Genomic DNA, 17,448 nt, shown 5'->3' with positions numbered 1-17,448 from the left:
AAATATCACTGCTTTAGGCTTTAAGAGTCCCAATGGACCTCTCTGTGTGAAAATGGCATGTTATTCTCATGCATTCTGGGCTTGGGTTGATTGGTGTCTCCAGAGGATGAAGTGGGTACAAATTAATGGAAAAAAAAAAAAAAAAAATTGAAATGTAGAAATGAGCGGAAAAGACGAGATATAAGAATTTGTGACGTTTCTTTCAGAATGTTCGTTTCCATTTCGCTCTATAACTCATGACAACTAGTAAGCCTCACTGGATCCCACTTGTCGATTACGCCCATGTTCAATTAAAATATCACACACATGACAAAGTGGACATGGCACCATGCTTGATGGATCAAGTCCTTCATCGTGTCACACTGATTGATGGGGACAAAATGGTCACAATCAATACCAATATATCAACAATCCTTCAGAAACACCCACATTCTCTTTATTTATCACCACGAGTTCACTTTTTCCTCACATTTTTCTACACCACCAACATTTGCTCATTTTTACAATACCCAGAGAAGTTTTCTTTTGTTGTTGCAGACATAATAACACCAAAGACAGATGATGCAATAGATCAAAGGATCCATACCTAAGGGGACTCTGGCAGCGCTCGCATCAGGATTGATCCAAAAGGACAGCCAGGAAAGAACAACGATGAGCAGAGTGGGGGCGTAAACACCCATCATGTAGAAACCAACCTGTCTCCTCAGGGTGAAGATCACCTCCACACATGTGTAGTACCCTGCACCAGGACATGGAGAAAGGTTCACAGAAACCACTTAGTGACAGTTCAAGCACACGCAGTAAGAGCAATGACAGAATTAGGGGTGCACTGATGGCCATTTTATGGCCGATCACCAATCTTTACAAAGCCTGACCTGCCGATTCCGATTTTTATAATTTACAACTGAGAGCATACATCTTTATTTATGATCTTATTTTATCGTAAAACATTGAACAATACCCCGAGAAACAATATAAACGTGTTGTTTTAACTGCACATGAGGTAGTTATCTCAAATATAAATGAAAAGTTTAGAGCAGGGCCGTCCAATTTGGCATATTTAAATTCTTGTTCTGCTCTCTATAGTACTCTACTCTATATAGTACTCTAAATAATCTCTATTTCAACCAAAATTAATAAAAATACAGTACAGTGATTTATAATTAAATAAAATCTAAAGCTAATGTCTAATTACATTATTTTTCTTGAGTTTTAAAGGATTTTTCAAGGCCGTGGAAAATATAGTGTTTAGATTGTATAGGCGGTGTATGTTGTGTTCCATTTTGTTGAATTTATATTGCACCAAATGTCTTTGAAGACGCGTAGAATAGATGTTTCATAATTTTATGCCATGAAACACAAAAGAGAAATGTGTTTAATTATAAAACTACTATAAAACTAAGTGTTTATTTTGCAAAGTTAAGTTATTGGCATATGTAATTTCATGCACTGCACATTGAATGTTTAGTTTTGGCCCACGGCCCTCCACCGTGATTCATTTTGGGCCCCTCAATGAAAAGAATTTGGGAACCCTGATTTAGAGCAATGTTGTCCAAAAACTACTCAATGAATCAGTTTCTTTTGTCTTTCATTTTTCACATTTGAAAAACAAACTAAACTTGTGCAACAGGTTACACTGCAGACCTTTGTTGAGCTCTTTGCCAAAAAATAAAGTGCACAGCAGTATTTTGGAAGATTTGAAGTTGATGATAAAATAATAATCTACATGATAAACTAACAAAACACCTTAAACCACCAATAATGTTTTAGGTTTCCTTGTTGTGCAAAAATTGAGAAAAAAAGTGCAAAACCAGCAGCTTTGTGTATATTAAAATGTAAAAATATGTTTCCAGGACAAAAGTTCCTAAAGGTAAATTATTCGACAAAAAAAAAAAAAGTGCAGAATGTGTAACATTTTTAAGTCAACAGGTAATGACAAGAATGAACATGGCACAAGTAAGTTGTTCGCAGTAGCTACACATTTTTAGCAAAATAAAAGCAATATTTCTGAATGTGGACAAAGTAAAATAAGGCTTTGAACGTGTTTCCATTGTTTTGGAGCATCGCAACTCCTGTGAAATCTCATTCCGTGAGACTTCACTGCAGAAAAATGGACGCTCCAAACCTCCTTATTACACTCTTACTCTACTGTGGCAGATTGGTTTCATATGCAAGGATCAGCCGATCGCCTATCCCCCCAACATCAGGGAAATCGGCACCAATCAATCAGTGCATCCTCAGAATAAACCACAAATCAAAGATTGCAGGAATTTGCAGTAGAGTGAAACTGAGCTATCAACGGCTTTATATCAGCTCAGCTAAAACTCTTTGATACTCCTTTATGATTGAAAATCTCAGGATTCATCTTTGTGGGTGCTCATGTTGCCACGGCAACTATTCAAATGCCTGACTCATTGCCAGCAGAAGTTTCCTCTTCATTCCAAATGTCATGGTGTACTGTCGCTGATCACAATGTGTGCGGAACATTTCATTCTCACCTTTCTAAACTCCTTTTTTTTTTTCTCCACATTTCGTTATTTTTTTTGTCCCATCCTGGGAGAAGGGACCGCAGAGACGAGCTGTTCAGTGGTGCGACTACGTTATGTAACCGCCAGCACTCACAGACACATGACTATAAATGAAGGTGGAGCCTGACAAGCACCGAGCAAAAAGCACTTTAACTGTATCACTAATGGACACATTACAGCTGCTTCTGCCTCTGTGGCTATTTTTAGCATATAGCTACAACTGAGGACACGTGTGTCATGGTACCTGTTCCTGCATAGAATTTGGTACAGTTTCCATAATCAATATCTTCTTGTCTGATATCAAACTGGGGCAAAGCAATGGCGTCCATCTGAACTGGGTCTCCTGTCTGCCACATGAACTGCAGGTCATCTGTTGTATATCCAACTGGAAAACAAAAAATGCAAAATTACAATGAGTCAAATATACAACGCCAGCATAGATATAAGGGGATTTGAAGGTAAAGATGCCAGAAATATTAACCCTCGGAGCATCTTTGTGACCAAAAGTGACATTTTGGGTGTTTTTATTTGTTTGCCTCTCAATATTCTGGTCATTTTTAAGGCTAGTTGTATGAAATTTTGAAACTATTATTTTTTATTTTTGCTTAAAGGCACACTGTGGACTTTGTGACCTAAAAAATTGACCCATATGAGTTATTTTAAATGATTCCTCAGGCCAAGATTCCTACACCAAGAAAACTTGCCATATTTTAACCTATTTTCATCACTTTTTCTTGACATACTATTGCTCCTTTTAATTTATTTTTGCTACATTACTCCCATTTCTGCCACTTCTCCATCAAATTCCAATGGTTTTTCTGCACATTTTCTCCACTTTCAAGACATTTTGGCCACTTTTAAACCCATTCCACCACATATGTTGAACCATTATTGTCACTTTTAACCTCTTTTGACCATATCTCATGTTTATTTTTGTCAATTCAACCACATTCACAATTTGTCATGCCCAGTTACTTGCCAGTTTAAACTGATTGTTCCTAAATTAAATTACATTCCTCCAACCTCTGTCCCCCATTTCTGCCAATATTAACAATTACGTATTTTTTTTTTACCATTATTATAATTTGGTGCAGTTTCAAATTCATATCAAACATAACAATAACAACAATGGATGCACAATAATAATAATAAGCAATTTAATTTTAAAAGGCGTGCCAGGGAAATTCTAATAAACCCTCAAGAGGCTTAAGTTAATAGCTCTTCTTTTCTCTACTGCTTAATACTGAGAGGAATTTATTGTTTTAATGTTTTTTTATTATTGGTTTCCAACTCTGTTTAACGTTACTGTTGCACTTTTTAATCACCCTGTGTATTAAACGTGCTATAAAAATATATTTGCCTTGTCTTGCCTTGCCTTAAAAATTGCATTAATTTCTTCTTGCAGTTGATTTTTTGCATTGGGTCTTTAAATCGAGGACTCATAACTCACAGCTTTCCAGTTGCATTTTACATCTCTGTGTGTCCATCGGGAATAAGGTCAAATCCAGAGGACAGGAGAGGGTGACGGACAACCTGGAGGAGGAGATAAAGGAATTTGTTCAGTTTTATATGTTTTCCTCGCCATGTTTGCACAGCAGATTACCCTAAAATCGTCTCATTCTGAGTGATACATTTGCAGCAGAAAAACAATGTTCTTTGCTGTCAGAAGTACAGAAACATTTCAGAGAGAAACCACCGGAGACGAGTCAAATGTGCCACAGATCTGTGCAACAACAAGCTCTTGCTGCTACTTTACTCTGGGAGATAAAACGCTTCCCCAAATATGGAGCATGTCAGCTGTCGCGTTATCTTCAGAGTTTACTATAACAGTCTCATCGCTTTCAGCTGTTTGTATTCATTGGGAGAAAAAGTGCATCACAAATGTATCTTTGCTGACAAAAACAGAAATATTAAAAGCTGTGCACATGTTCCATAAATTTCAGCATTGCTTGTATTCCATACTCTATGTCAAGAAATAATTATCCAATTCTTAATCATCATTCCACTAATGTGTCTTGCATTTTTCATTGCAAGTATTTCCCCTATTTATTAGTCATTGAGACTTGTGGGGTTTGGGATTATTTACGCGCCAATAGGAAACGTAAAATGGGATTAAACCGTCACGAGACGAGTCAAAAATACTGATTAATCCAAAGGGCTAGCAGTTTGATATACACCGTAATACCAAGATTTCATGGTTTTATTTTAATCAGAGGAATGATAACTTAAAAAAGTTGGAAATACTTAAGTTTCAACATGCAGCACTTTATTCATTTTAATTTATGCAATTGTTTTATTTTCAAATGGCCACTTCTGAAATATTTCATTGGAAATCATCATGTTCCTATTTTACACTAGCCACTGACTACTATTACTAATGGAAAAATGTTTCTACAACTCAACAATTATGTAAGATTTTAGAAAATTTTTAGAAATTGCACCATTGTTCATCTGTGATACATCTGTGAACACATTTGTCACAATTTTTAAGTGAAAATATACATTTCAAAATGGGTAATTTACTGGATATATTGAGAGAAAACTGATCAAGTGCAGTCGGATTTAACTTCACTAAGACACTAACTAAATCCGTGTTTATCTTTGTGAGTTTGAAGCCTGGCAAGTAAATCCCATTTTAGAGCTCAATGTGACTAGTGGTGTTAGAACAGGCCTGAGGGCACCTCCAGTGGTCCATGGGGGCTACCTGGTGCTTGCGGGCACTGTGTTGATGACCCCTGGGTTAGATAAACCCTACCACTGATGGGTTGTTGGAACTATTTTAATCATCCTCCATAGCATTATTGTTAAGCATGTAAATCCCTAATACAGTGTTTTATAAATAAAGTATTTTGCATAGATTATGTTTTCCTCATGCATTGACTGCAATGCGCTTCACTGTAGTATTGATTAAGAATAGAAGACAAGAATAGAACTTTATTGTCTGTTCAAAAGAGCAGAAATGTGTCTTTCAACACAGCTCATTAAAACTCATTCAGTAAAAACACACACATCATTATTAAAGAATAACAAATTAAAAAGAACAGCATAAAGTACAGTGCTACCGGGCGCTATTTAGTACAGCGACTGCAGATGGAATGAATGATTTTTTTGTAGATGTTTTTGTGGGCCAGTGGGGTTCTGTATCTTCTGCCTGATGGCAGCAGAGAGAAGGAGTGATGCAGAGGGTGAATGGCGTCTTCAGTGATATGAGGGTTGCTTTTCTCTGCGCTGATCGCCTGTACAGATCGCAAAGTGGGGGCTGAGGGGTTTGGGTGATGTTGCTGGCATGGTTTACTATGGCAGTAACATATGTGAGGATGGATTCAATGAGTGAAGTGTACACTGAAGATAAAATATCCTTGTTAACATTAAAAAGTCTCAACTTTCTGAGGAGGTGGAGGCACTGTTGCACCTTTTTAAGATGCTATTATGTGATTGAAGAAAACTAATGTTAGAAAAAGCAGCAAAATGAAGCCAAAGCTAACATTTAAAGAGGAACTAAACCCTAAGGTTTTTGCTGGGGAAAAAATCACCTTGATTATGGGCGGGGCTCCTCAAGCAGTTAAGACACGCCCACTCACTTTCCCTCTCTATTCATAATGCTCTCAATCCAACCTACTCAAACTGCAGAGTCGGCAGGTGATAGTTTTTATAGGAGGGGCGGGGCCAACAGTGGTGGTTCATGACATCATCAGTCTCTATCTCAGCCAATGGCAGCATTCGATTGTAATAGCCAGATTCTAACCAATAGAGGGAAGTTACTCTTACACTTTTACAACAAATTATGCCAAATGGAAAGACTTTGTTGTCCAACTCCTGGCATTTAGGTCAATTCATAACACTATTTCATACCAAATACATTTGTTTTCAGCAAAAAAAAAAAGTGGTTTTGGTGTTTAGTTACTTAGGATTTTTGCCACCAGAAATGATTTTCAAAAATTTGTTGACCAAGTTATTGTGTCAGGCACTTTGTTTCTGTTTGTTGAATACATAAATACATAAATAACCCCTTGGTAATGGAACCTTGACCTGTTCTCTAGCGCCACCATACGTGCAATATGTGTTCAGCACATTGAAAAAATATCATCATGATAATTTTATGCTTCATCAATTGTACCCATCAAATGAGGAAAAGTCATGAAATATGAACAAAGTAAAAAGTCAACTACTAGTTTTTTGAATGATAAACATTGAATTGGGTCAAATTGACCCCAATGATAACAGGAGGGTTAAAAGGAAAACATATTCATTCTTAATGCAAGGGAAGGAATAGATTCAGGCAGTAATCCTAACAGGAATCTACCCTTTACCCTTGCATTCATTTGTTTTTATTGTTTGTGGTGGTAATAAACTAAAATATTAAAGTCATCACAAATCTGTCAGGATTCATGATATACTCTAATAACAAGTATTTGTTAAATGAATGAATTTAAACCCCAAACCTCATACTGATGAGGACGTCTCCGTTACGGAAGATGAATAGAAGGATGTTGTCTTGGGTCACATCGTGAAAGTTGGCACTCTTTTCATTGGCGAAGAACAGGTCTGGTTTCCACAGACACTTGAACATTCCCGGGTCGACGGTGAGTGAGTCTGACTTGAAGTCTTGTGGCAGCTTCAGCCTCGGGTCGTTCCAGCGCTGCCGCAGGAAGATGTTGACCCTGTAATCCTGTTTGATACGAGCACAAACAAGACTTAGTTCCAGCCCCATTACTGGATGATGAATTACAAGTGTGGAGGTAAGACAGGTTTATTTTAACCCCTCGACGTGACACTTTAGCCTTAGCCAAAGCATGCACCATCACATCATGAGGTCGAATGTTATCAACACAGCAGCAGCTAACAGCTCATTACCAGCGTCATTAGTGAAGTATTCACATTCCTGCAAGTGGGAACGTCCCAGTCGTAGCTTTGGGGACATTTTCCTTGTTTTCTAGAGCTCTCTTTAAAAAAAAAAAACTATTCTGTGTATTGATGATGCAACTGACGATGGATAATATGTCAAATAAAGTTGCTAAAACAAAAAAATGTAGTGTGTGTGACAAAATTATATATATAGATACATATGTGGGACGATATTAAAAGTTCACAAGACAATTTTTGGAAAAATTACAAAAAACAGCAGTTTAAAAAATAACCATGTTTTTATTTGATATATATATATAAATATATTGTTTTTAATACTATTATCCTTTACTCTATTCATTCTTTAAAGGCTTAAAGGGGAACTTGGGTCTGTTATTTCACTATGTACATGTTCATGCACATAATGACAAATAAAACACCCTGAATTCTTACTCTACTCGGGTATGATCTTTTTTTACTCAATTAAACATAGATTATAAAATAAACAATGACATAAATACATCAAGTTTTTCTGATTTAAAATGCAAAAAGGGACAATCGGCCAAAAGAACGCAAAACCAGAAACTCACAATTCATGTCACTCCAAAATTAAAACCAAATCTATCTGAACATGAACTTTGCATTACGTTTTTAAAAAAAATCAAACTAGGACATTTTACAAAGCCCAGATTTAAGATATGTACATGTTCTTTGCTAACAATATTAGCATGTCTACATTTTCTTGCAGCAATTGAAACCTTCAGACATTGACTATGGCTGTGTTCAAAATGGCACATTAAGTACTATACACTACAAACTCAATGAGTATTGTATACTGTCTACTATATGTACAGGTATATAGTATAAGTATGGTTAGGATCATGACCAATCAGTGACCAATCCCACTGAAGTATACTTCCAAGTTTCGCAAGATGCATTTGGAACCTACAACGACAAAAACCTAAGGCACAGTAAATATCTCCGTTGATTCTTCCCCTTTTTAAAGTTCTGAAAGCATTTTAGGTGAAAAAGTGACCAAGTAGAATATCAACATGTGGTCATTTCATCCATAAAACTCACAGAAACACATTTAATGCCGACATTTCAGAGATTTTTGGAGACCCTCCATTGTGCTAATGACTAAACTTCCGGTTAACTTTAAAACATAAGCCCTATTTACAAAAGTGTTAAAAAAAGCAAAACAATGGAAGACAAGAAGAGAGCTTTTGTTTTGAAAGGGGATGTATTACTTTTAGCTTGAAGCTGGTCCCAGGACGATTTTACATTCTGCTCGCAATGCATCTTGGGTATGACAAGTGTGCACACTTAAAAATTGTCCCAATATAGTATACATCCAGGTATTTCTTACGTACTGAATCTTTTCATACTACCTGTGTACGCACTACATACTAACTTTGATGTCAGACAGCAAAAATATAGCAAGAAAAAGTGATTAAAATAGGTTAAACTTTGGAAAGTTTGGTGGAGTTGCAGAAAAAGGGTAAAAATGAGCAAATATGAGCTTGAATTGTTCAAAGAATATTTCTTGAAAGAATCTGGCAACCCACTCCCAGTGTCTCGCGACCTCAAATGGGCTCCTGACCCCAAAGTTGAGAACACCTGCTTCAAGCATTATAATATCTTTACATCATAAAGTGTTTCTTCTATGCTAAATGCTGTAGTAGCTGATTCCAAAAAGGAAGATGTAGTAGTTGGTGTTTGACAATGAAAATCATGTTGTAAAAATGACAGCGTGTTTTACAAATGGAGATGTCAACGTCCAATTGGTTCTCGAGCGCCATCACAAACGGCTCCTGCTGTCTCCTCTCTGTCACACAGAGACACACGGGCCAATTCCCACACCTCGGCTTCTTCGAAAAAAAAAAAAAAACCAAGTCAAGGAAAATATATCTTCCCCCCTTGGCTTCGTCTCAAGCTGCCTGCACAGCGTTCGATTCCAAAGAGATTTAACATAAGCACTCGCTGTAATCAAGTGCGAAAACTCAGGTTGAGCCGCTATTACCGTTAAAAGATGCAAATCACTGCATCTCCCAACAGGAAACGCAGGCCTGCAATCATAGTGTCAGAATAGATGTGTGAAGCAGGTTGGATGTGTGAGGTGTGAATGATGAGAGAGGCGTCTGTGGGACACAGGGAAGCAGCAGAGAGTTAAATTGAGGGTAGAGGTGACCAGATGTCTCCCAATGGGATTTCAGTCCAATTTCTCCCACTTTGGCTCCCTGTGTTCTATAGTGTGGAGGGAACAGGAAGCCATACCTCTCCCTTTCTTAATATCCCTGTGGGCTTTTTCTTCTGTTTTTCATTCTATATTTTTCAACTCCAATAGATCTTGTGGCATTTTCCGTTTCTCTCTGTGGTTTTATCCCTTTCGACGCTTTGTGACTCTTTGTCAACCCGTCGACCGCTTTCTCCTCCTTTGGCCTGCTGCTGTGAGTGTGTGCTTTAAGCTTTTATTCACTTTATTATAACCACCAAAATGTATAAAAATCTTGTCAACACTTCTTTTCCCCCAAGAACTTCCAAGAAGAATTGAAGGATTAGGACATTAAGGAGAGTAGATGAGTGAATGAGGCTATAAATGAATTTGTTAAATTCATCAAATGTCTCCACATACTATAGACTGTGATGGTGCATGCTTTAGTATAGGGGTTCTTAACCTTGGGGCCAGGACCCTATTTGGGGTCAACTACACCAAACTTGCCATCTTTTAATATTTGAACCTATTTTCATCACTTTTTCTTGCCATATTTTTTCTCCTTTTAATTTATTTCTGCTACATTACTCCCATTTCTGCCACTTCTCCATCAAATTCCAATGGCTTTTCTGCACATTTTCAAGACATTTTGGCCACTTATGAACCCATTCCACCACATATGTTGACCCATTATTGCCACTTTTAACCTCTTTTCACGCTTTTTTTTTTTTTTTTACCAATATATCCACACGATTTGTCATGCCCATTATTTGCCAGTTTAAACTACTTGTTCCTACATTTATGCCAACATTGACACTTTGAACCCTTTTTACCACTTTTTAGATCCGTTGTTTTCTATCCGTATTTTTGATTAAAACAAGGATTCACGTCTTTAAGACGACTATATCCATCCATCCATCCATCCATCTTCTTCCGCTTAGCCGTTTCCGGGTCGCGGGGGCAGCATCCTCAGTAGGGAGGCCCAGACTTCCCTCTCCCCGGCCACTTCCTCCAGCTCTTCCGGGGGGACCTGAGACGTTCCCCGGCCAGCTGAGAGACATAGTCTCTCCAGCGTGTCCTGGGTCTTCACCGGGGCCTCCTTCCGGCCTGCTCCTCCATGAACCGCCACCTTAACGTGGTGGAGGGGTTTGAGTACCCGAATGATCCTGGGAGCTATGTTGTCGGGGGCTTAATGTCCCTGGTAGGGTCTCCCAAGGCAAACAGGTCCCAGGTGACGGGTCCGACTAAGAGCGGTTCAATAGCCATATATATAGAGACGACTATATACTATGGCAAAAATAATAAACTTCCTGGATAACAGTGGATATTATTTATTCAGATAAGACAATAGATAAATGTGGTAATCACAGAGTCATAGAACAATGGACCATCGTTTGTACAGTGGGGCTCCCCAGTCTCTGGTACCTTTATTTTGGGGGTAGCGGCCTGAAAAGGTTGAGAACCACTGCGTTAGTGACCACATACCCCTGTTTGGGAATCCCTGAGCTAGAGGACAGCGGCAGTGTTCAGTGTGATAGAAAACTAGCAGCAGAATCCCAACCACTATCTATCAACTAATCAATCAATCAATCTTCTTTTATAGAGCACTTTTTTACAGATGTAAAACACAAGACTAAATGCTTCACAGTAAAAATCCAGTGCCATCAGTCCTTCCTATTTCCTGGTCACAAACCCACATTCCACTAACAGATAAGATAAGTATTAAGTATTTTTGAACAGATGATGTTTATTTGTGGAATGTATTCAGTGGGACATCACATTAAAAGTAAGATGAGCCTGTTGTTTCCATGGTGATCCATATCAGGGGTTCTCATCTGGTCTCACCCAGGGACCCACATTTTGCCACGGTTATTAAATCGTAAAACATTTTTTTTTTTTAGAATTCAACCAACCAAATTTAGTTTTTCAAAAACAGCTGTTGAAAACATTTTTTTTAAAACATAAATCTATAATTTCCTATGCAACATGTAATTCACAGCACACCTATCAAATGAAAAGTTTCTTTCAAAATAAAAGACAAGTCCAACATAAGATACAAGAAAAATTTATTAATTTTTGACCAGCTGTCCACTACCCACCCAATACAGGCCCGCGACCCATTTCCGGGTCCCGAACCACCAGTTGAGAATTGCTTATCTATTATATGTGACCTAAATTAGGAGGTCTGTGGATATATCAGAATTGGAAATTTAGCGTTGGACAATATCTGCATATCGTATATCAATAGAAATGCTAATATGGAACATCCCTGATATAAAACAAAAAAAATTAAAGCAGATGAGTACAACAAAATAAAGATACCGTACTATAAGATATCTACATGAATAAACAGAAATTATTCTAAAATAAATAAGAAAGCTTAAGTTGGGTTTCTAATGGGAGTTTGGTCCATAAGAATGTTTCCTAATTCATCCTCCATGCCTGATGATTGGCTACATCCTGGATTAGAACCCAATCGATCATAAAAAACTTTGAACTCCCTCTCATATCGTCCCAGTTAACAAACAGGCTACTTCAACCCTTCGTTCTGTTTTAAAAAAGCTAAAAGTGTTTCACATTTATTGGGTCTCAGGTTTCTCCTCCTGTCAGCATGCTTGACCCTAAGTAGCCTGTAACTATGATATTCTTGGCTGGAGGATTTTGTCCTGAATATACAGTACTTCTTTAATCTCCAGCCAATATATTTTCAGCCCAGGAAATACGCTCCAGAACTTTGCTCTGAAACGCTTCTTAAGGAAATCAAGTAGACCTGACACTGATCACTAAAGTAAAAATGTAAAAGTGCCGCGTCGCCTGATTAAACTGAAGATATTTTTGGCTTCCTTTCAACATTTTTTTGTGGTAAGTAAGTTAGCCTTGTTAGAAGAAGAAAAAAAAAAGTAAAGCTCTTTTTATTGTTTTCACATGAGCCCAAAAGCTAACCCAGAATCATCCTTGGGTTTAATCTTCCTTTTAGCGTTTGGAAACTTCACTTCCTAATCAGCAATTAACCCATCAGACGAATGAGCTGTGAAGAAGCCCGGCATCATAACGATTCAGTGCTTAATGTTCTGAATCCATCTAAAAAGGCCTGCCTTGTGCGTTTTGCCCAAAACCATCAAGAAGAAGCAGTTTTTTTTGTCTCTGATCAGCAGTCTTTAATCGGCACAAGCATTGATTACCAATACTGTTGGGCTGCGATTGGGTAGAACTTCATTCCTACCATTGTCGTTTCTTGAATGGAGCCAAAGCTGTTGATGAAAATGTTCACTCTGTCTTCAACTGGAATGCCTGGATTTAGGAAAGACAAAGAAGAAAAATACTCAAAAACTGATATGTGGAGTTTTAAAAAGCAGATATCTGAAGTACCTGCCGATAACTGACAGATTGGTCGATCGTCGACATATAGGTTGATATAAAATAAGTACATTGATATATGCAGAATATATACAGACCCTTTCCAAAAAACTTGAATATCGTGGAAAAGTTGTTTAATTTCCATAATTCCATTCAAAAAGTTAAATTTTTATAGATTATAGATTCAGGGCCCACAATTTAAACAATTTTAAGTATTTATTTGTTTATTTTTACATAACTTGGGCTTCCAGCTCATAAAACCCATAAAAACAGGATTTCCAAAATTTTGAATACTATGAAGAAATCACCATTTACTGTTCAGTTTTTGCAGAAAAAAAGGTACAGAACAGAGGCTGCTTGAGGTCCAGTGTGAAATATCCACAGTCATGATTTGGGGTGCAATGTTCTGTTCTGTTCCTCACCCGTCTTCCTCCAAACCTTTGGACCTTGATTCCCGAATGAAAGACATACTTTGCTTTCATCAGAAAAGAGGACCGTGGACCACTGGCCAACAGTCCAGTCCTTCTTCTCCTCTTTTTTTTTTTTCTGCAAAAACTGAAAAATAAATGGTGATTTCTTCACAATATTCTAATTTTTTGAAATCCTTTTTTCGTGGGTTTCATGAGCTGGAAGCCCAAATTATGTAAAAAATAAACAAATACATATTTGAAATCGTTTAATTGTTGGCCCTGAATCTATAATCTACAAAAGTTTAACTTTTGAATGGAATTATGGAAATTAAACAACTTTTCCATGATATTCTAATTTTTTGGAAAGGGTCTGTATTGTTCATGAACACAAATTCTTATAACACCCAAAATATGATTCAATACAAAGAAGCAGAACACGACAACATCTTTATTTCTGCAGAAAGACTCAACGTACCCACAGATTGAACTGATTATCTTTACTGACCTGGATTTGTAACATTTGCACCCGTGCAAAGCAATAAATAAATCCTTTCTAATGACCACCAGGTTCCTTAGCCAAGCTCACGCTGTAAATATTTATACTGGCATTTCCCTGCTCCCCCTTTAGCATAAACTAATAAAATCTCTGATGAATGCAGACTGCTCAGCCAGCTCTGAATGAATTATTTCCTTTGAGATGTTTACAGAAGGCTCTGGAGCTCCACTGGATAAACTCACACATACAAAATGAATTCACCTAATAGTGAGCTCCAGCAGAGAAGTTTGCATTAATTAAAACCTAAAAAAAACATTTTGGAGTCTCTATAGGAGCTCACAAATAATATTACCTCTTTATAAGACTGGGATACGATGTATAATGTATGCTTTATTTTCATTTGGGATGATTATGATGTTAAGGGACATGAAGCTTTGAAACCAGGAGCAGATGTTTCAAGGCTGGACCAGGAAGCAAATCAGATCAGAGGACGGCAAACGGATTAAAAACTGGATTCTAAACGTTGTTGGCCTCTTCAGCCCAAAGATGGAAATGGTCCAATAACAAGCTGTGGGAGTGAAGAGAGGCCACAAGTCTCCTATTTCTTATTTTTATTTCTATTTCTGTGAGACTCCAGTGTGATATATACTGTACACTTTCAACACTTAAAGAGGGATTGGACTACTAGCTGAAAACAGTGAAGAATAAAGAGAGACTGGCAGAAGCTTTAGTTTCAATATTACATAAAATATCTCAGGGGAGAAAATAGTTCCGAGGCAGCAAAACTAAAGGTTCCACTCAGACGTTAAACATTAAAGACCCACATGTGTGATGCGAAGATTGTTTTATGTATCATCAAATCAAAAGCTAACAACAAGAAACAATTGGTTGTACGCCATGGGAAAATGTCTAAGCCAAGGGTTTTGTTTTGTTTGGTTTTGTTTTAGAAAGGCTTTTATTTTGAAACCAAAAACAATTGTTTGATGCTTTATTCCTCCTAAAAAAAAAAAAAACATTTTAAAAAATGGCATAACAGAAACAAAAGTAATTCCATCTTTTGACTCATGCATTGGTTTCAGAAAAAATATAGGAAATAATGTAATAAACTTCAGATTGGAATCAGAATTGTGTCAAATTTTGGTCGTAGAGGGAAGCAGCCCTGCAAGATCCTGGTTTCCCTTTGTCCAGCTGATCCGAATCTGATTCAATAGTTATTCGTTATTGGACACTGCTTCTAATTAAACAGTCACACTATTTAATCTGATATCATCCTGTTTTATTGATTGATAATGTTTTACGTTTTAATTTTTCCTCATAGCGCTAATTTGATGTTTGTTTTTGTGTAATGCACTTTGAATTGTCTTGTACATAAAAGGTGATATATAAATAAACTTGACTATCCAGAAAGCTTCAGGATACTGCTGTCAGGTATGTTGAGATAGAGACATTTAAAAAGTGCAGGACATCAGCTATCCAGGACCAGAGTTTAATTTTGTGAGTTTTGCACAAAACAAAAAATTAAAAACATGGATTTCTATAACTGTAACCAGAAAGTGTGAATGGTATTTCATTGGAGGAATCTTTATGTTCCCATTTGGAGCCACTGCCAAATTCCTCTTATCTCGAGGCAAAAATACATGCTGTGGAGTTTTTTAAACTCTTGTGAACTGAAATGTGAAATAAAATGAACAAGCGGTTGAGACTTGCCTTTGAAGTTGGGCCGTATTCTGGGATCGTAGGTGATCAGTAACCTGTTCAAGATGTTGCTGGTGGAATTTTCAGGGACTCGAGCCAAATCCTCAGATGACAGCTGTCTGCAAACAAAGAAGATGGGGGTGGGTGGGGGGGGGGGACATTTCAGCACAATTACATTAGCCTGACGAATCTCTGGCTGCTAAACAGTGCAAGGGTGCAGTCCACACAGTCCTGCTCTGTATATTCTTTGATTAAACTATACCCAGGGAGAGCTACCAGCAAGGGATTACATTTACTTTAAGAACTGGACCACCCAGTGAATGTCAAAGTGAGACAAAGTTAGGAAATGAGACACTGTGATTGGACAAAGGAGCAGATGACTATGTCTTAAAGGGCAAGTGGACCACATTCGTTATTATTAAAATACTTATGTACTCATAAATAAATGTTGGGTTAGGTCAAGTATGAATTAACCTTAAACTGTATATCAAAATTAGCAACTGTTAGCATCACATACTTACAGGTTCTCCCTGAACTTGCATTAAAAACAAAATAATTACAGGTGGGATGATCTATCCTTATCGTGACACAATCTACTACACACCAGATTGTGATGGTTTGTTTTTATTTTTAATATTCCCATTGAGTTGAAATGATGAAACCCATAATAAGTATGCAAGTATGTATAAGTTAAAGTCTTAAAGGCATGGTCCTTTTTCCAACAGTAATTTTTTTTATTATTATTTTGAAACCCATTATCACCTATTGCAGTGGTTCTCAACCTTTTCAGGACACGACCCCCAAAATAAAGGTTCCAGAGACCGGGGACCCCCACTCTACCTGAAGGTGGTTGAACACAGACATGAACATTGAAGAACAGTCATGTGGAGACAGGGTCATCTATAAGGGGGAATAAAGGGGAGAGATGTGTGGGGTCCATTTATGAAGACAGCAAAATAATGGTCCATTGTTATATGAATCTCTGATAACCATATTTATTTATTTACCTGAATAATTTCCACTGTTATCCAAGAAGATTATTATTATTCGCGCCATAGTATATAGTTGTCTTAAAAATATAAATTCTTGTTTTAACCAGAAGTAAAATTGGTTAAAAACGTAAAAGATGGTAAAATGGGATTTAAAAAACCACATAAATTGGTTAAAAGTTGCAAATTAGAGTGGCCAAAAACGGACCAAAAAAAGTGGTAAAAAGGGTTCAAAGTGTCAATATTGGAAAAATTACTTTAAACTGTGATATAATGGGCATGACAAATGAGAATGTGGTTAAATTGACAAAAATAACCATGAAAAATGGTGAAAAGAGGTGAAAAAGTGACAATAATGGGTCAACATTTGCGAAATTAGGTGGGGATATAATGAAAATGGTTTATAAGTGCCGAAAATATCTTAAAAGTGGACAAAAATTGCAGAAAAGGCATTGAAATTTGATGGAGAAGTGGCAGAAATGGGAGTAATGTAGCAAAAATTCATTAAAAGGAGTAAAAATAGCAAGAAAGAGTAATTAAAATAGGTGAAAATATGACAAGTTTGGTGTTGTGGCAGAAAAAGGGTAAAAATAAGCAAACATTGGCTCAAATTGTTCAGAAAATAATCTTAGTTTCTTGAAGGCATTTAACGACCCCCTCCCAGTGTCTCTCGGCCCCAAGGTTGAGAACCACTGGTCTATTGGACTCAGTCTATCATCCCACCCCTAATAATGATGTTTGGCTCATTAGAGGCTTTGAACTTGCCATAGAAGCAAATGTGAATTATTGAAAATAAACCTTTCATAGGATTTCAGTCCAACTTCATTTGCCTGGTTTTCTGAGTCTGACTAATGAAACAACAATGGGTTGAAGGGGAGGGAAAAGGGGAAGAATGGGATCTGGCAGGAGATAA

The 17,448-nt window shown here is 37.2% G+C and overlaps 1 protein-coding gene across 1 annotated transcript in view; it reads right to left on the bottom strand.

The window, feature by feature from the left end:
* The window catches only part of glrbb (glycine receptor, beta b), a 43,362-nt gene that overhangs the window by 12,716 nt on the left and 13,198 nt on the right, over positions 1 to 17,448 (bottom strand). Inside the window, exons 3-8 of the mRNA XM_028459552.1 lie at positions 15,559 to 15,665; positions 12,812 to 12,879; positions 6,971 to 7,197; positions 3,979 to 4,061; positions 2,773 to 2,913; positions 587 to 739 (exon numbers count right to left, since the gene is read on the bottom strand). Of these exons, the coding sequence (XP_028315353.1) occupies positions 587 to 739; positions 2,773 to 2,913; positions 3,979 to 4,061; positions 6,971 to 7,197; positions 12,812 to 12,879; positions 15,559 to 15,665 (779 nt within the window). The remainder of the gene's footprint in view (positions 1 to 586; positions 740 to 2,772; positions 2,914 to 3,978; positions 4,062 to 6,970; positions 7,198 to 12,811; positions 12,880 to 15,558; positions 15,666 to 17,448) is intronic.

The sequence above is a fragment of the Gouania willdenowi genome, chromosome 10 (assembly GCF_900634775.1).
Source record: "Gouania willdenowi chromosome 10, fGouWil2.1, whole genome shotgun sequence".
NCBI classification, from domain to species: domain Eukaryota; kingdom Metazoa; phylum Chordata; class Actinopteri; order Blenniiformes; family Gobiesocidae; genus Gouania; species Gouania willdenowi.
This window is presented reverse-complemented; position numbering and strand designations above follow the sequence as displayed.